The sequence below is a fragment of the Sebastes umbrosus genome, chromosome 24 (genome assembly GCF_015220745.1).
Source record: "Sebastes umbrosus isolate fSebUmb1 chromosome 24, fSebUmb1.pri, whole genome shotgun sequence".
Taxonomy (NCBI): Eukaryota; Metazoa; Chordata; class Actinopteri; order Perciformes; family Sebastidae; genus Sebastes; species Sebastes umbrosus.
This window is the reverse complement of record NC_051292.1, coordinates 7,927,730-7,947,184: the sequence shown is the minus strand read 5'-3', so window position 1 is coordinate 7,947,184 and position 19,455 is coordinate 7,927,730. Positions and strand designations below refer to the sequence as shown.

Here is a 19,455-nt window from a genome sequence, read left to right as displayed (position 1 = left end):
AATGAATTGTACCCATCATTATGATTTGCTTTTCAGCCACTGTGATGATGCTGAATATTCCATGTTGTTGTTTTGTTCATTGTATGTATGGAGATAGGAATAATCCTCTGCTGAGTAAACCTTTTATGGCGCTGGTATAGGATTTTCTGTAAATCCATATAAATGCACTCAGTGACACAGTGTAATAGCATAGTGAGTACGGAAGCCCTGAGGGGCCAGGGAGAAAAACAAAGAGTCTGGTGAGCCACTTTCTGGTCTAAATTGTTTTCTGTCCTGTGTTTATGAATTGAAAACAGGTGAAAGAAAAGGTATTGCCAGGATAATCTTTCTAAGTTCCTTAATTTATTTTTTCCATCTGTGAAACAGGTGGGGGGAAATACTTTTGCAAATTGAAATTAGTTTTTTTTCTTTTTCTATCTGTGAAAAAACAAATTGGCAGGTGAATCTTTTTTTTATCAGTGTTTGTTGTTGTCGCTCGGGATATTTCTCGACCTCAACAACAAGTCTCTACTCATCCATTTATCGACACAAACGAGAGACAGCGACAGGAAGAAGGTGAGGAGATCGAAAGTCGAGCTGCTACGGGACCCGGGATGTAGCAAGAAGGTAGCGAGTCGGGGGCCTCTTGTGGCCAAAATGAGTATTACAACAATAAACACTTCAAAAGTGTTTTCAAAGATGATTTTTGAAGGAATTTTGAAAGATTATTCTGGCAAAACCTTTTTTCCACGTGTTCTTAAGGCATAAACACAGGAGAGAAAACTATTCACTTTTATTTATTTACTTATTTATTATTTACTTATCTATTTACTTATTTTCTATCAGACTTAGAAAATGGATGACCAGAATTTTTTTTCACACTGGCGTCTCAAGGCTTCCATATGCTGCTATTACACTGAGTCAATGAGTATATTTAAATGTATGTAAAAGTATTTAAAACATTTAAGAATTTGTTTCTCTCACTTGCCTCTTTGGGCTTCCGTACCACAGAGCAGACTATTAAAGAAAATAACTCCCTTCATCTGCTCCACAGATTTTCCATGATGTTGCGTACAAGGCCAAAGACAGGAATGACCTGGTGGCAGGCATCGATGAGTTTCTGGACCAGGTGACGGTGTTACCTCCTGGAGAGTGGGACCCCTCCATCAGAATAGAGCCTCCCAAAAACGTGCCCTCTCAGGTAAACTATTTACGTAACAAAAAATGTTGTACACATTTTCGGAAGAATCCTCTCCATTGCTGCCACTCAAAAAAAGCCCAACCACTAAACTAAATCTGTTCAGAGTTTGACAGTCTGCATCACCGTAACGTGCCTGTGAGTCCCCTCTGCGTCATGCTGCCCGCTGAGAAATATTAAAGCATCTGTGTTCTCCTCTAATCTCAACTGTGTCGTACTCTGTGCTTTGATGCCGCTCCCCAGGGTTCTGCTCTCAATCCTCTCCGAAACAGTAGTTATTTTTCCTCCATTAGTTATTTTGGTCTGCTTTGAAAAACCGCCATCTTGTTTGGGAGAGTTGTTACCTAACAGAAAGCTGCTCCAGATGATTAAAACAAAAGTCTCGTTAGGCACATGTGGTGAATTAATGACATACTACTGTGCAATTAGACTGTAATGCTGATGAACTCTGTCTCGGAATCATGCATAAGAGAATCATTTAAGATTTGCGAAAAGTACGTTGGAATAACTGTAACATCTGGTGTCTGTGCAGCTTGTTATTGTTCTGGCCAGTGACAGTGATCTTAACCACACAGGAAAAGCGGAAGATTCCCCCCCTTCCCAACGGAGTGACAGATCTTGGAGAGTCGGGGGATAGCGGAGGACACGGCGGCCCTGAGCTCCAGCGCACCGGGAAGTAAGTGTTACACTAGATAGAGACAGCATGATTGGTGTTGTGCAGCCTTGAGCTCTTCTTTTGTGCCCGTCTTCCTGTCGCCTGTTAGCTGCCTCGCCGTCCCCCAAACTATAAATTTAGCTCTCATAAGAGGCAGACCTCTGCCCTGCTGGCCCATTATCATTACTCACACTTCAACTCCACAAGACCTTTTGTTTCAGTTTTAATTCATTGTGAGTTTAGTTACTCCAGCACTGTAATGTTGTTATGTTATTTACACTTTCTTTTTAGCTTGCCCCATCCGCTAACATGGAGGGGGGCGGAGTTTAAGACCTATACTGCAGCCAGCCACCAGGGGGCGATCAAGATGTTTTAGCTTCACGTATGGAGAGCTGTCATGTTGTTCATGTCTATGGTCATAAGTGATGATTGAAATGGATTATTTTTGTATCAGTCTATACACTGTTTTTTTTTTAAATTCTCAAGTATAGATAATACTTTTACAGTTATTGTAATTAAATATATTTACATTGTTGTATTGGTACATTTAATGGGTCTCTGTCTCGTGGTATGTGTTAATATTTGAGCGAGAACACACAGGCATTTTTTATTTATATAGTTATTTCTGCTCACAGCTGTTTATGAAAAAAAGTCTAGACTAAGAATTTAATTTTCATATAATTTAATGGCGCAAAGAGACAGCATGATTTGACAAAGCTAATATTAAGATTTACAGAAGGGATTAAAGATGAAAAAAAACACTGTGTTGTCATCACCCAGAAATCACCCAATGACAAGCAGGGGATTTTTCAACTCCAGCTTGGAACAATGAAACGATAGCGCAGTGCACAGGGGTGTTAAGTGTACATGTTGGTGGTTTAATAGCAGATGAGTGAGCTGAGCTGTGGTATGCTGCGGTAGAGGAAGCTAAGACCGTCCGGAAGCTCAGTCTCAGCTATCGAACCCACCCCCATCCCCCATCCCCTTCACCACTATCACCGCCACTTCCCGGGACATGGCATCGCTGCCTCGGACTGAAATAAGCATAACGTCCCACCCACTGTTGCCATAGCAACCACCTCCAGCTGGTTCACCACGGCCCCGGCTCGCTGCAGCAGGAGAGCCTGCTGGCTGTGGCCTAGAGCCATTCAAAGATAGATGCACGAGTCGACACGCACACTCACATGATTGACACGCTCTCAAGTCGAACTGTGTTCCAATGTTTGTGTTCACAGAACCCCCAAATGACATTTCCATCCCTTATCTGTAACCGCTGGATCGCTGGAGCCAGACTATCACAGGTCTGACAAATAAAGACAGACAACTATTCACGATCACATTCACACTTACGGGTAATTTAAAATGAACCTAACCTGCATGTCTTTTGACTGTGGGAGGAAACAGGAGCACCCGGAGAAAACCCACGCTAACACGGGGAGAACATGTAAACTCCACACAGAAGGGCCCAAAGTCGGGTTTGAACCTGTGACTCTCTTGCTGTGACCGTGCCGCCCTATCCAAATGCCATTTGTGCTTCCATATTAGCATGTGTACCTTCCGTTTGCATCCTGTTCTTTCATTAAATCCCTGTTTCATCACAGGTTTTTTGGCGGGTTCTTCATGGACATCAAGCGAAAGGCTCCTCACTACGTTTCCGACTTCAGGGACGCCCTCAGCCTGCAGTGTCTGGCCTCCTTCCTCTTCCTCTACTGCGCCTGCATGTCGCCGGTCATCACCTTCGGAGGACTCCTGGGTGAGGCCACAGAGGGACGTGTGGTAAGATAGAATCTGTGATAACTATTTTTTTGGCCACTTTGGGTGCATTGGAAACAAGTTGTGGACATCATTGACTTGTCATTGGACATTATATTCATGAGAATGGACTTTTGAAACAGTTTAGAAACAACCAAGGTCAGGTCTTAAATCTACATACCGTATATATAGCCCTGGGGAGGACATGGCTCTTTTTCAACAGTCCCCTGCATCAAACGGTTGACACTTCTTGCTCAAAGGCACCTTGAAACTACTTGCTGTGTGAAGTTGCAATTATACAAATGTAAATTAAGTTTTCTTACTTTTGGAACTAAACCCAGAAGCATGCTGCCACGCTAGCGGTAACATTTAGCTCAAAGCCCCGCTGTGTTTAAGCACAGTGTTTAACTGAGTGATTGGTTGAATCACAGCATTATCTCCTGTGTTCCCAGAGTGCCATTGAGTCCCTGTTTGGGGCGTCCATGACGGGAATAGCCTACTCTATTTTCGCCGGTCAGCCCCTCACCATCCTGGGCAGCACTGGGCCTGTTCTTGTCTTTGAGAAAATCCTCTTCAAGTTCTGCAAGTAGGTTATCTTCTTTTTCTTGTCAGTACAAATTGTGTGTTTCTGCTTGAGCGGGGATGCCATGTCTACTTATGTATGCGTGTGTCCTGTCTCTCCCAGGGAGTACGACCTCTCCTACCTCTCCCTGAGGGCGTGTATCGGCCTGTGGACGGCCTTCCTCTGTCTGCTGCTGGTGGCCACGGACGCCAGCTCGCTCGTCTGTTACATCACGCGCTTCACCGAGGAAGCGTTCGCCTCTCTGATCTGCATCATCTTCATCTATGAGGCTCTGGAGAAGCTGCTCCACCTGGGGGTGCACTACCCCATCAATAAGAACAACAACCTTCAGCAGCTCACACAGTACTCGTAAGTGCTCTTTTGGAAGTGCTGCTTTGACAAGTATAACAAGTAATTTGAAGATGTATTCTGGCATTTTTCACTTTTTTCTGACATCTTATAGAGGTTGTCAGAAAGTTAAAGGGGGTCCTTCCTTCTTGGAACAATAACTCAGTCAAATCTGAACACACGAACATGATACATATATTTTTAGATTCAGTCTGACTTACACTTCTAGAGGATATCTCTATCTCCGATGTTCATCTGTAATGAACCTTATTTATTTTCTTACCTTATTTATTTTTATTTATTTATTTTTCAATACATTATTTATTCTTCAAATTATTATTTATGTATTTATTTTAATTTAATTTATTTTATTCTGATCCACTTCATTTGGATTGTTATTATTATTATTATTATTATTAATATCAATTCAGTTATTTATCCCCCCCCCCACGAGCACAATATTGAAGCATTCTGTGTTGTTGTCATTGTGTTGCATAGCTACACAGCGTACCCATCTTAGCACATTTACTCACACGTGCTCCAGTGTTTTGCCGCGTCATCGAACGACAGATGGTGCAGCCGTATAGTAGACAAACACTGTCCAGTTTTTCCCGTAATGGGTTTTGCTTTATGGTGAATAATCCCATGTTGAGTGTGTGTCAGGAGCATCGTGCATTATCCCGCCACATAAGCTGGCTAGTGGCTGTGTCGAGCCAAGAGCTCCTTCTGTGGGTTTCTGCTAGTGGGTCAGCAGGGGATGCTGATGACACAAAGATATATGACACAAATATATTCACTTTGTGTCATCTATCTTTTTACAGTGAACATCTTTGTGTCATATATCTTTGTACAGTGAACATCTTTGTGTTATCTATCTTTGTACGATTAACCCCCTAAAAGGCAGTAGTTGATCTTATTGCCATGGTATTTTTAAGAGGACCTATTTGCCTTTTCTTCCGTAACGTGGTGATGTCACCAAGTAACACATTTGCATTATACCTGCCTAGCTAATATAGAATATATTTTTATTTTGCAATTTGTATATTCACTTTGCTCTCTTATAAGTATTTCAAATAAACTGAATACAACTATCCTCTGTAGGTGTGCGTGTGTGGAGCCCATTAACCCCAGCAACGAGACTCTGCGGTACTGGGAGGAGAGCAACATCACGTCCTCCCAGGTCAACTGGACCATGCTGGAAGTCAAGGTAAGGAACCCTTGACATTTGGACCGAATTCTAGCACAATAGTTGTAAATACGTTACATAGAATAAGGATAGTTCCTGGCCTTGAGTCCTTCCTAAAACTGTCAGGAAATAGCGGTCAAAGTGTGATCCAGGAAAGAAGAGGCTAACAAAGTTGCAAACCCAGCCTTCGAATACCCTAGAAAGAGAGTTGTGGATATTTCTTACAGTGTCTGGCACCGTGTTGTCCCCCCACACTTCAAGAAGTGTCATAAGTCTAGGCGGGGATTAAGAGCATGTGGGCAGGATTTCACAGGGTTTAGCCGTGCAGAATGAGCGTGGAGACAAAGTGTGAAGAGAGGATTCTCTCGCAAATAAGTCACGCCGGCGGTGGCGTGCTGCCTACACACGAGAGGCACGAGAGGGATTGTATGCTAATGGATGAATCATGTACTATATAGATATTTAAAGCATAGATCGTGTATCAGATTGTTCAGAAAACTGACGCCGACACCCATCATGGCCATTATCTCCATTCTCTCCATTCTAATCATCTTTATTGGCATCACCATCATCATCATCATCATCATCACCACCGTGTCCTCTGGTGCCAGTAGGAGTGCGAGTTGTTTCACGGCGAGTTCGAGGGCACCGCCTGCGGCCCCCACGGCCCCTACATCCCAGACGTGCTCTTCTGGTGCGTGGTCCTCTTCTTCTCCACCGTCTTCATGTCCGCCTTCCTCAAGGAGTTCAAGACGAGCCGCTACTTCCCCACCAAGGTACGGATCACACTGTATCAGACACTTCTTATGTTCTTTTTTCCATTTACTTCTCATGTTATCATGGGACTGAAGTTGGTTTAGAAACCATGGCTTTGCCTGTCGGTGTCATTTTGCTGCCATCTATTGGTTGTTTTATGTCACGGCAACAACCCTGCAGTCTGTGTGGCCGTTCTATGTGTGCAATTTCTATGATTTATCATTGGGATGACACTCATGATCTAATGTGTGGCGTGATGCTGGTACATTAATCTATAGTACAGCAGCGCCACTTTGTGGTGATTAATACTACACTGTAGTCTGGCTGTGGAAACATATTTAGATGTCAAAAGAACTGCAAGAGAATTTTTTTTATGATAGCTCCCAGTAGATTTAATTGAACACAGAGCAATATTTCAATCTGACAGAGGTCTTGACAAATAAACATCTTTAAGTAGAACAAGACATATATAGACACAAACACACTCATCACTCGATTGAGAGTCAGTCTACGTTCCAAATCTTAGGGTTCAACCCCCCAGAACCGTAACCCTAGCCCCATAAACCGCAACACACATCAGACATCACAATGGTTTTAAGATAAAAATTCAGATGTATATTTTCATAAATAACTGTATTTATTATAATATAAATAAACAATTGGTCCCCGATGTTACAGTTACAGGGGTGAAAAGTGTATTCCTTTCTTTCTTTCTTTCTTTCTTTCTTTCTTTATTCAATTATTGCCTCAATTATTTTGATTTAATTTAATTTAATTTAATTTAATTTTTAATTTTTAATTTTTAATTAATTTTTTTTTTTATAGAGGGCGACTAGCGCCCCCCAGAAGGTGGCACCCTAGGCGACTGCCTATATGACCTTTGCATTAAGCCGGCCCTGCTGACCCTGTTGTGTGGGTTATGTTGTGGAACAAGTTGTGCATTAACCTGTGGACTTTTAGAGTGTGCCAAGATAAACACCGGTATTTTCCAGCACCTAAATATTTCGATTGTATCTGAAGTGTGTCTCTTTGTTCCCTCCAGGTGCGGGCCATCATCAGTGACTTTGCTGTCTTCATCACCATCCTCACTATGGTTTTAGTAGATTACGCCCTTGGGATCCCTTCACCTAAATTACAGGTCCCCAGCAAGTTCAAAGTGAGTCCACATGAAAGCTGCTGCATGCATTATTGATTTGGTATCTTTTACTTTAGATCTGGAAATCTGCACAATAAGACTGTCATTTAGATTTGACATAATTCTGTCCATAAATAGTTGAACAAAGGACGACGTTTAAGTTTCTTTCCTGTTGCTATGTGTCTCAGCTAAGGAGGCTTGTATATTCTCTACATATTATCACACTCTTTTTCTCATTCCTACCTTTCTCTTCGCTCTCCCCAGCCAACCAGAGATGACCGTGGCTGGCTCATAAACCCCGTGGGGCCCAACCCCTGGTGGACCACCATCATCACCTTCCTCCCTGCTCTGCTCTGCACCATCCTCATCTTCATGGATCAGCAGATCACCGCCGTCATCATCAACAGAAAGGAGCACAAACTAAAGGTATGCCATTTAAAGTCAGAACATTCTTGTCCACAAATCAACACAAAATGAAACTTTAACAACCGCCCTTGTCCATCCCCCTGCAGAAAGGCTGCGGCTACCACCTGGACCTGTTCGTGGTGGGGGTGATGCTGGGCGTGTGCTCTGTGATGGGCCTGCCGTGGTTCGTGGCGGCCACCGTGCTCTCCATCTCCCACGTGAACAGCCTGAAACTGGAGTCGGAGTGCTCGGCCCCCGGAGAGCAGCCCAAGTTCCTGGGCATCCGGGAGCAGCGCTTCACCGGCCTCATGATCTTCGCCCTGATGGGTTGCTCCGTCTTCATGACCTCTGTGCTAAAGGTAAATATATATATATATATATATATATATATATATATAGGAAAAATAATTGTACTCATAGTTTTAGTCCTGATCCTGAATATGTATGTGTCTGTCTCCAGTTCATCCCCATGCCTGTGCTGTACGGAGTCTTTCTGTACATGGGGGCTTCCTCACTCAGAGGCATTCAGGTAAGCTCGGAATTCTGCCCGCTGGTATTTTATTAGAATGGAGAAAAGATGCAGGATGAATACTTGAATGTTTGCATCTGTGCAGTTCTTTGACCGCCTGAAGCTGTTCAGCATGCCGGCCAAACACCAGCCAGACTTCATCTACCTTCGCCACGTCCCGCTGAGGAAGGTGCACCTCTTCACCATCATCCAACTCAGCTGCTTGATCCTGCTTTGGGTCATCAAGACCTCCAATTACGCCATTGTCTTCCCCATGATGGTAACCGGAGCGTATTTGTGTATCCATGTATACTTGCGTGCTTATAATGCATTATGATTGGTTGATATCTGTGTGTTTGCGCTCAGGTCTTAGCCCTGGTGTTCATCCGTAAGCTACTGGACTTCATCTTCACCAAGAGGGAGCTGAGCTGGCTGGATGACCTGATGCCAGAGTGGAAGAAGAAGAAACTGGAGGATGCAGCAGAAGAGGTGCAGTAATAGACTTCAAAATAGACGACATAAAGCTGCCATCCCTGCAGTGTTTCAAATTCTCTCTTTTGTCTCTTTCTTCAGGAGGAGCACAGTATTATTGCAGAGGAAGAAGGCATTGTACAAGTGCCACTCGAGGGACATTTTAAGTAAGTCATTTTGATCTTTAATCAGGTGTCTTGCAGATTGCAACCAAATGAGTAGCCCTCCGCTCACTCCTCCTTTTCCAAAACTGCGTTAACATGAGCAGCAGAGTTGCTAAAAAAGTGAAATAATAATGTTTGTCCTTCTGCGTGTGTTTTTCAAGGAGTGACCCAGCCACAGTGAACATCACTGACGAGATGTCCAAAGGATCTTTCGGGAGCGTGTGGAAGAGCGTCAACCCTAGCGAGAGCACGAAGAAGGAACCAAGCGCTAAAAGGTTAGCCTCCTTATCTACATTACTCTCACATATCTAGATCTCTGATACATCATGCTGCATTACTGATTCCAATGTGTTTTTCACAGGGTCAAGAAATGTCAATTTCAAGGGGTAAAGGGTGTCTCTGGGGTGTTTAGCCCGCAGTGGCAGGTGTTTATTATCGAAATGTTATGGAACATTTACTTTGTATTTTTACAGGAAACCGAGTATGTTTGGATAAAAATGGTTTATCTAAGAGCAGCCCTGCCCTCACAGATTTCCCACAGAGTAAACTAACATCGTGTCTCCCGCCTGCCTCTTTCATTCCATCCCCCTTAAGCTCCCCTTCCTAACCTCTCAGAAGCTGATACCCCAAAGGTAAGTTGTTCCCAGTACCTGTCGGCATGGAGTCTTCTGTGTCTTCTGTTTACTGCTAATGACTGTTGATTGTTGCATGATGAAAACGGTGTTGGTCTGCGCTGTAAGTTATGATTTGGTGATGGGAGTTGACTCAATAAATACATAAAGAGATGGATGTTGGTGGATTAACAATACAGCATGTGTGCATGTTACTTCAAGGACACATTTTATGATGTCCTTCGCATGTTGTAAAAGTTGTTCGAAGCGCTATATTTCACTCCGGAGTATTGTATATTTCAATGTCACAAGATATTGAAGTGTTAGGGCAAACTAATATTAAAGGGACGGTTCACCCCCCAATTTCAAAATACGTATTTTTCCTCTTACCTGTAGTTTTTGGCCATCGCCATGTTGGTTTTTGGCCGTCGCCATCTTGGTTTTCGGCCGTCACTATGTTGGTTTTTGGCCGTCATCATCTTGTTGTTTTTTACCGTCACCATCTTGGTTTCTGACCGTCACCATGTTGGGTTTTGGCCATCGCCATCTTGGTTTTTGGCCGTCGCCATGTTGGTTTTTGGCCGTCACCATCTTGGTTTTTGGCCGTTGCCATGTTGGTTTTTGGCCATCAGCATCTTGGTTTTTGGCCGTCGCCATGTTGCATATTGGCTGTCCCCTTCTTGGTTTTTGGTCGTCGCCATGTTGATTTTTGGCCGTCACCATCTTGGTTTTTGGCCGTCACCATCTTGGTTTTTACTGTCACCATATTGTTTTTTTTTAACCATCACAATGTTGGTATTTGGCCGTTGCCATCTTGGATATCTCCAACACTCGGCAACTCACACCAAAACAATCTATATTGATAAATAGCACTACAGGTAAGAAGAAAAAGATGTATTTTGGGATTTTGGGCTGAACTGCCCCTTTAAGCTTCATAAGACATATTTGCACGCTTTGTGATCTGGATTGATTGATTGATTGATTAATTGCATCTGCACTTGTGTCTTGAATTTGAAAATGAACACCAATACATCTGTTTTTTCTCTATTTAATATTTTGCTTGGTTGAATTTTTTATTTTTTATTTGTGCAGTTCTGGCGGCGAAAAGCGACACAAGCGCCGGAGGCATGAGAAGAGCTTGGACAGGGAGACAAGTTTGTGATGACACATACTGGCGGTGCCACTGTGCTGTCAATCAGTAGATCAAAAAACTAAAAAAACTGTACCGTGCCACACTCAACCACCTTTGTACTGTGCTACACTGTGTTTTTGTCATGTAAGTCTGTGTGCAAGTTGTGTAAAACAAAGAATTTGTTAGAAACAGTATTAACGCGAGGAACCGAGACACGTTCTTTTTCTATGTATATCAATGTTTGGTGATACCAGCAACAGAAGGAGGCCAGAATTATGTGACACACACCAGATGCTGCGTCAACGGGCCAATTAGGTAAAACATTTTAAACAATTTTTAAACTTTATTTGTATTTTGTATGTTTTTATATTTTTCCAACAACAACAGTTGCGAGTTGTCCTTTTCAAAACCTGCCACAGCAAACTGCAAATGTTTGTGCGCATTTAATGCCGCTATTGACTCGATGCGCCTCACAATAGAAAACTTAAAAAGTAGAGATTTGCCAATACTAATCTATTTCACTGGTATCTAAAAAGAGTTGGCTATAGCGAATCTAGTGATTTTTTTGAAAGTATTAAATATACATTTTATATATTCTGTATATCTAAATGTTTTTGTGACAGTGACAGCTCATATCACTCCATCGCTATTTTACAAATAAATGTCTCTCCTCCAATAAAGCATTCCCTGAAAACGAGTTAAAGGAATAGTTTGACATTATGTGACCACTTATTTGCTCTCTGTTAGACGAGAAGATTGACACCACTCTCACATTTGAGAGAGGTATCGGTCTTCTCATCAAAGTCTCGGCAAGAAAAGGGAATAATATTAACCGAAATAAACTATTCTTTTGAGAACAGTATACTTCAGGGGCAGCTTATTGGAAAACATTTTTCAAGCTAGCATTTCAGCATAGTTCGGGAACTTTCAGTACCTCTAGCTACTTGGCCTTGGCTTTTTAAAAACACTTCGAATTTGCAAATGCTGAACTAGGGTGACTGTACAGAAAGCTCTGTGTTTTCCACCTGCATACTCTTTGTCATCTTGTCAGTAAGTGTCATCCATGGACATGTGATCTCCTCTCCAAATGACCCTCAATGTGTTAGCATCGGAAGCTAATTGTTTTTAAAAAAGAAAAACACCTGCATGACGGCGACTTGACTGTCTCGCTGCAGGACCATGGTTACTTCTAGAGATGCAATAATAGGCTACCTTTTTTCTGGGAAGGGCAACATGTAATAAACGGTAAAGAGTCTTAACAATGTATAATACATAGTATATTTTATTCATGTACAATGTTACTAATATATAACTAACATGAAGTCAGTGTTGAAGGCAGGTTTTTGTTGTAGATGTTCTTTTTCCCATTGTCCAGTTGATGGTTCTTAGTTGATTAGAGAAACTAATAAGGGGTCAGAATTATATCAATATCAAATATTTTGACCACCTCTGTGTGGAATTCTGCCTTAAATTTGGTAGTGATAGCTGTACACTTTCTGTTTAATAATTTAAGTCACCTGTATAGAAAACCATCAGTTCAGATCTGTTGTTCTATTGTGATTTGTTTCATGAGAATGAGAGCGCGAGTGAGTGAGAGCATAAATAAAGATCTTAAAGAAACTGAAATCATGTGGTGCTTTATTGATCCATATACTTGTCCACAGGGAGGTCAGAGGTCAGCTAGTGAGACATATGATATATATACTGCCCCAGAGTTATTCTATGCAAGGCTTCCTTGTATTGAACTTTGACCTCGGGAGCTCCATGTCTTTATACGAAGATAGGAGGGCAAAGAGCACTCTGCACCCTCAGGCTGGAGCTTCTCTATCCTTCGTATGGCAGAGCTACAGGAGGTGACTGTATCTCTGACCCGTGATGCTGCTGTTGATGCTCCCAGAAAGACCACGATCCTAATTTAAAATGATTGCATACATCAGGAATAGTGGGAGGAATCTGTAAAGACTGTTGCACTTCCTGCAGGCCTGTTTTGAATTGTGTTGTGTGGCTTTCCCTTATTCTGATCACATTAATTGTGGGAAACATCAGTATAAGCAAAGTATACTTGGACTTATCTGTATGTTTGTCAGTATGAGCCAAGTATACTTAGACTTTGTCTGTGTACTTGTCAGTACAAGCCAAGTATACTTAGAGTTTTCGATATACTTGTCAGTACAAGCCAAGTATACTTAGAGTTTTCTGTATACTTGTCAGTATAAGCCAAGTATACTTAGACTTTTCTGTATGCTTGTCAGTATGAGCCAAGTATACTAAGACTTTTTTATATACTTGTCAGTATAAGCCAAGTATACTTAGACTTTGTCTGTGTACTTGTCAGTATGAGCCAAGTATACTTAGACTTATCTGAATACCTGTCAGTATAAGCCAAGTATACTTAGACTTTTCTGTATACTTGTCAGTATAAGCCAAGTATACTTAGACTAAGCTGTTTGTTTGTCAGTATAAGCCAAGTATACTAAGACTTAGTCTGTGTACTTGTCAGTATGAGCCAAGTATACTTAGACTTTTCTGTAAACTTGTCAGTATGAGCCAAGTATACTTAAGTATACTTTTGTTAAGTATATCTCTACCTAGTACATAAAAAGTAAACTGAAAGTATACTATCTTCTTTTAAGTTTAAAAGAAGTATACTAATAGCACACTTGAATAAACTTCGTTTTGGTAAGGGCTATTATGCCCATCTAAAAATAATGCCAGAAAGACACGATGAAAAACTTTATTTTTGCAGAGCGGATTAATAACATGTAATGAATACCAACTAACACTACGTGTGTTTTCTATATATAAGCCTACCTGAGATTTCACTTTTTGTGTTCTTGTTTTTAAAAATATAGAAAATAATTTAAATTTGTAGAAAAAATACGCCCTCGATTTCATTCCTTCTCTCTGGTGCACCATACGGAAGAGTCGTAGTTTTTGTATCTTTGCATCACATACAGCAAGTAAACAAGATAGTGTTGTCATTACAACAGTATGGCTTTCTATTCCTCCTGTATATGGCTTTGTGTGCGGCACACAGAGGGAGTCCTTGAGGAGAGTATCATTGGTCCTCTTGTCTTTTCTTGCTGCAAAAGAGAGAAAATCACAATCACGCCGAGCCTAGAATTTCCGGCAATTATCAAATCATGTGACTGACTTTTTTTACCTCTCCCCTGAAGGCTTGGAGGTCATGACCCAGAGTAAATATTCCTTGGCAGCCATGGAGTCCAGCACCTTGTTCACATCGCTGGTGAAGCTCCCATCTACATGCCTCCTGCTGAATGCCTCACCTCGCCATTCCGTTTCAGATCTGAGTATGTACACAGGCGCACAATGTGAAACGCTGCCCATTAAGGGTCGATGTGGAAACCTACCATTGGAGCTCCAATTTTTGGCCATTATTCATCAGAAAATCATCATTTTATTGTTGTTATTTCTGATTATGTGATGCTCTGATCATCCCGTGATTTCTTCATTGTCCGCTTTTGTGTCACAAATAATCATTTTACACAATCATCAATCAACGCAGTGCAAAAAGTTCAGGTGATTTATTTTTTGCACAACCACAAGGAACATTAAGAAAACAAAGCAAAGAAAGGAAAAAAAGGTGGCACAAGAAGCAGTTGATTAGCTCTTTCTCTCTGTCTCTCTGGTCACGCTGGAATCAGACACAGGCCGATAGGGGTTTTGGTACTGTAGGAGGAGGAGGAGGAGGAGGAGGAAGAGAAGGAGGAAGAGGCAGCCTACTCTCTTCTGACTTGTCCAGACTTGAGCCTGTTGACAAAGTCTTTGATTGCCTGGTCCTTGAGGTAGGAGCTGACGTCGCTGGTGAAGGTCCCGTCGGCGTGGCGCTTTTCGTCAGCACTGAAAACACACAGTGAGGGAGATATTTGGTATAATTTAAAAATTTTACATTTACATTTTAACATTTATCTGAATGATTACTTTTCAGATCAAGATTTTACATTAAAGGTGCGCTGTGTAGGATTTGGCGGCATTTAGTGGTGCGGTTGCAGATTGCAACCACCTTACTCCCATGTTCCAAACGTGTAGGAGAACGACAGTAGCCAACGCGAAAATGTGAAAATAACGTCTGTCAAAGTTAACGAGATTAATTAATATATATTTGTGTAGCAGAACTTTCTTCTTTCCTCTCTTATTAATCATCTCATGACCTCTCAGATTTATCTTGTGACCCTTTAGAGGGGCCCGACCCCTAGGTTGATACCCCTATGGTTGAGTATATTTAGCTGATAACACTTCTGTACTTGTTTAACATATTGAATGCAAGACTTTTACTTATACATTGCTGTAAAAACTCCACCACATCATAACATCCTGAGCTTGAATATAACCAGTGTTTCATTATTTAAGTTTAAACAAGTCAAAGCTTTTTACAATAAAGATTCGTATGATCACTTTTCCAAATTGATCCCACACTGACCCGCTCCTCTTGTTGTTCATCAGCCACCGAACGAAGTCCTGCGCCTTCCTTTCCTCCAGGTATCTGCTGTAGTCGTTGGAGAAAGTTCCCTCCGAGTGTCTCTTCATGTTTGACAGCTCGTCCACTGATGTGTCGTCTGCATCGAAGCTGCAGCGCAGGAGGGAGAACACAATCACTTTGAGTTTACACCAATCCAATATGAATATATGGAAGAGATAGATGATGCAGATGAATCACATGTAGTATATTAATTTGGGGTAATAAAATGCAGCATCTCTATCTTCCAAACATCACCACAGGTGTAAAACAGCATCAAATTTAAATTATATCTTTTACTCTTTGCTACAATTTGTTCTTTTCTCAACAACAGACTTCCAAATTTTTTTTAACATACTATACTATGACTTTTTATGTCTTTTTTTGGACACACTATACTATGACTTTTTTTGTATCACTGTTTTCAACGTACTATATTATGCCTTTTTTTTAATACTTTGACAACATACTATACTGTGACTTTTTATGACTTTTTTTAACACACTATACTATGAATTTTTTATCACATTTTTCAACATACTATACCATAAATTTTTTGTTTTTTTACTTTTACGACATAATATACTGTGACTTTTTATTACTTTTTTGACATGATATACTATGACTGTTTTATTACTTTTTTCGACATAGTATTTTGGGGTCATTGTAGTAACAAAATTTCAGTTTGAGTAACTTCTAATCTTATGAATGTTGCCATTTGGATTGTAATCCAAAATTACCCACAATTTTTCTTGTGATTCAGTCCGATTTAGACACAGTAAACAAGTAGTGAAACCTGCGGTCCTTAGACAAAGACATAACCTCATCCGTTTAGATGTGATTTCTGTACCTTGAGCTGTCAGCAGCCTCCTGCAGAGGAACCTGCCAGCTGCTCTGGACTAAGCCGAGGACCAGAAGGATACCAGCCAGGGATTGGATGCTCATCATGGTTATAACCTACCACAGAACATCACACACACACAGAAAGAGCTTGCATATCGGATCAGAAAGCTAAAGTGGTTTCACCATTGCAACAAAACTCACCTTGTCTTCTTTCTCTCCAAAGAACGGTGCTGTTAGTTCCTCTGCTTGTTCCTGGTGTCTGTCTCTAACCCTCCTCTCTTACTTTATATACTGTAATAGGACGAGGATGATGGGTCTGCTCAGGTGGGCCAATTTTACCACTCCACCTGTTACTCTCAACCCATTAGACACACGGGCCCCGTCACATCGGCCGAATCAACAAGCCGAGCATTTGTCCAGAAAGGAAAGACGCCGTTCATGCGTGATGCCAGCTGGTACTTAGGTGTCAAGATCAAACAAGCGCAGCTCATCCTGTTAAACAGAAAGTAGGGAAGATGCTTTAATGTGCTACTGTGTCATCATGATGGGAAGCGATATGTGTGCTGTCATATCTGGACGGTGAGTCAGTATTTGTGGGTTCTTTCCGATCAAATTTAAAAGATGGGGAATATTGACAATTGTTTTGCATCAGTGGCAGTTATCTCTATTTTTACAAGGGACATTGTTCAATAAAGACTGATCCATCCATCCATTATCTGTAACCGCTTATCCTATTCAAGGTGGCGGGGGGGCTGGAGCCGGTCCCGGCTGACATTGGGCGAAGGACAGGACACCTTGAACTGTAAACAAGGTCGATTATGACTCTTTCTATCATGAATTTTTGAACCATGGAGGTTATATATTTGTAAAACTTTTCCTCGAGTCGAGAAAATTTGAAACATCTGTGATGTCATCACAATGTAAAGTCTAAGGACCGAGCGAGAAGTCGCGGGCGGTGCCAGTGGGAGAAACACTACTGCGCATATTCAGCGGGCCGCATACCCCGGAAGTAAACCCGGAAGTTAGAAAACTATTTTGGCGTATGTGCCAAGCGAGGAATTCTCATTGGAATGAATAGGCGCCATCTTGGGGTCCACTATCCAGGTCTTATAATACATCCGTCACCGAAAACAATGACTAGCATGGCTGTAGACTCTTGGTTTTGTTATGTTATGATGTTATGTTATGTTATGTTGTGTTATGTTATGTTATGTTGTGTTGTGTTATGTAATGTTATGTTATGTTATGTTATGTTATGATGTTATGATGTTATGATGTTATGTTATATGTTATGTTATGTTATCTTGTGGCAGCTACCAATTCTCAGGTGCTTGCTGTTGTTTCCCTTTTCCCTGGGGTTTTTTTGGTTGAACTGCTGAGTGATTAGAGGGTTATTCAGTTCACCTGTTGGCTCTTAAATGATAGTTGAGAACAGCTTGGTGCATTCCCCTCTTGGCCAATCAGGGTGTAACGACGCCCTTTCTGTAGGGCTTAAAAGAGGAGGGAAACTGCACACCCAGTGTCATTCTGATCTCCCCTTCACTAAATGCAACATCTGTTATCAGCCTAGCCAGAAACTCTGGTCTGTTTTAGGCCCTTTTGAGATTCTGTGCTCTTTGTGTTTTGCTTATTGAGAGAGTTAACTATCCTAACAGGGGAAACAAAATAAATACTCTTCAATTAGGTTACCTGCACTAGGACGTTTAGGTGCTATTTGTGCAAGAATCTGGCTTAGCTTCACTATAGCCTAACGCCTGCAGGCTGTATTTTGTTATTCTATTCATTTGTTGATTTTCACTGAAACCCTTTATACCCATTTCTTTTAGTTTATTTAATTTGGGGAAACTTTAAAGGGGGGTAAAAGGAAAAATAAAAACAATATTTCAGTTTCCTTAATTGTTTGTTATTGTAGAGGCATTTGTTCATTATTAGGGCCCGAGCACGAAAGTGCCAGGACCCAACGGTGTCCTGGCACGAAGTGCAAGGAACCTATTGTTTTTGTCGGTATTATTATTATTTTTCTGCTGCGAGATCGCGTTTTTGAGGCCTTTCCCATCCCCAAAAACTCACGAAAATTGGAACATGCGTCGGGAGTCGCGAAAATTGCAATATTCTGTAGTGTTTCGGAACGGGCGTCGCCAGCTGGCTCCATAGCGCCCCCTAATCGTAACTTTGTCAAAGTTCATCCGATACTCATGAAATTTGGTATGCATATCCCACTCATCATTTGAAACATATTCCAAATTGGGTTTCATTAGCTCCGCCCACCCAGAAGTCGGCCATATTGGATTTCATGTCATTTTTAGCGTTTTATAGGCCGCGTACTTTAACGAACTCCTCCTACAGATTTGATCAGATCGAGTTGAAATTTGGTCAGGACCATCTTAAGACCTTGAGGATGAAAAGTTATTAAAATGGTGAGTGTTCACTTAACGACCTGACCGTGGCGTGGCGGCCATTTTGAGCCATTCGCCATGAAACAGGCAGTTATTGTAACTCAACTGTACATAGTCCGATCTGCCCCAAATCTCTCAGGTATGATGGTGGTCCAGTACTGATGACATGTATATGAAAAAATATACTCATAGCCCCGCCCCAAGACGTTAGCCCCGCCCCCTTTCATAACTCATGATCCGTTTGTAGTAGAGTCTTGTGGGAAGTGTCATATCACTCAGCAGAGAGTTCCTGTTTCATTGGGGATGGTTAGCCCCGCCCCCTACACATTATCCCCGCCCCCTTTCATAACTCATGATCCGTTTGTCGTAGAGTCTTGTGGGATGTGTCATATCACTCAGCAGAGACTGGGTTAACCCTAACTCAACTGTACATAGTTCGATCTGCCCCAAATTTCTCAGGTATGATAAGGGTCCAGTCCTGATTATATGTAAATGCAAAAATATAGTCATAGCCACGCCCCCTACACAACTCATGAACCGTTTGTCGTAGAGTCTTGTGGGAGGTGTCATATCACTCAGCAGAGAGTGACTGTTTCATTGGTGAAGGTTATCCCCGCCCCCTACACATTATCCCCGCCCCCTTTCATAACTCATGATCCGTTTGTCGTAGAGTCTTGTGGGATGTGTCATATCACTCAGCAGAGACTGGGTTAACCCTAACTCAACTGTACATAGTTCGATCTGCCCCAAATTTCTCAGGTATGATAAGGGTCCAGTCCTGATTATATGTAAATGCAAAAATATAGTCATAGCCACGCCCCCTACACAACTCATGAACCGTTTGTCGTAGAGTCTTGTGGGAGGTGTCATATCACTC

General features: G+C 41.7%; 2 protein-coding genes across 6 annotated transcripts in view; one reads left to right on the top strand and one right to left on the bottom strand.

Annotated features, from left to right (window-relative positions):
- LOC119483727 (sodium-driven chloride bicarbonate exchanger-like) overlaps positions 1–12,488 on the top strand; it is a 39,555-nt gene extending 27,067 nt beyond the window's left edge. For 3 of the 5 annotated variants that reach the window (XM_037762121.1, XM_037762120.1, XM_037762122.1), the window contains 16 exons: positions 1,034–1,180; positions 1,753–1,853; positions 3,434–3,608; positions 4,037–4,170; positions 4,270–4,515; positions 5,596–5,701; positions 6,295–6,456; positions 7,479–7,592; positions 7,836–7,997; positions 8,084–8,335; positions 8,437–8,505; positions 8,591–8,764; positions 8,851–8,973; positions 9,058–9,122; positions 9,281–9,394; positions 10,823–12,488. In XM_037762121.1, the coding sequence (XP_037618049.1) occupies positions 1,034–1,180; positions 1,753–1,853; positions 3,434–3,608; positions 4,037–4,170; positions 4,270–4,515; positions 5,596–5,701; positions 6,295–6,456; positions 7,479–7,592; positions 7,836–7,997; positions 8,084–8,335; positions 8,437–8,505; positions 8,591–8,764; positions 8,851–8,973; positions 9,058–9,122; positions 9,281–9,394; positions 10,823–10,892 (2,214 nt within the window). In that variant the 3' untranslated portion in view covers positions 10,893–12,488. Of the gene's footprint in view, positions 1–1,033; positions 1,181–1,752; positions 1,854–3,433; positions 3,609–4,036; positions 4,171–4,269; positions 4,516–5,595; positions 5,702–6,294; positions 6,457–7,478; positions 7,593–7,835; positions 7,998–8,083; positions 8,336–8,436; positions 8,506–8,590; positions 8,765–8,850; positions 8,974–9,057; positions 9,123–9,280; positions 9,395–9,592; positions 9,752–10,822 lie in introns of those variants that run through there. The other 2 variants (XM_037762124.1, XM_037762123.1) reach the window with 2 other exon arrangements.
- A 1,432-nt stretch (positions 12,489–13,920) lies between these two features.
- Positions 13,921–16,569, bottom strand: LOC119483729 (glucagon-1-like). Its single transcript, XM_037762125.1, has 6 exons — positions 16,384–16,569; positions 16,190–16,296; positions 15,304–15,450; positions 14,607–14,723; positions 14,026–14,169; positions 13,921–13,945 (listed from the first exon to the last, which is right to left on the bottom strand). Exons 2-6 carry the CDS (start codon positions 16,285–16,287, stop codon positions 13,921–13,923), a joined length of 531 nt encoding a protein of 176 aa, XP_037618053.1. The 5' UTR covers positions 16,288–16,296; positions 16,384–16,569.
- Positions 16,570–19,455: the final 2,886 nt, after the last annotated feature.

Bases quoted from the DNA above. Each gene is read 5' to 3' on its own strand.
- LOC119483729 (XM_037762125.1), bottom strand. From the start codon at position 16,287: ATGATGAGCATCCAATCCCTGGCTGGTATCCTTCTGGTCCTCGGCTTA. The intron at 14,724-15,303 runs GTCAGTGTGGGA...GTGTGTTTTCAG, and splicing joins ATGAACAACAAGAGGAGCGG to TGCTGACGAAAAGCGCCACG. The intron at 14,170-14,606 runs GTAGGCTGCCTC...GTACATACTCAG, and splicing joins TCTGGACAAGTCAGAAGAGA to ATCTGAAACGGAATGGCGAG.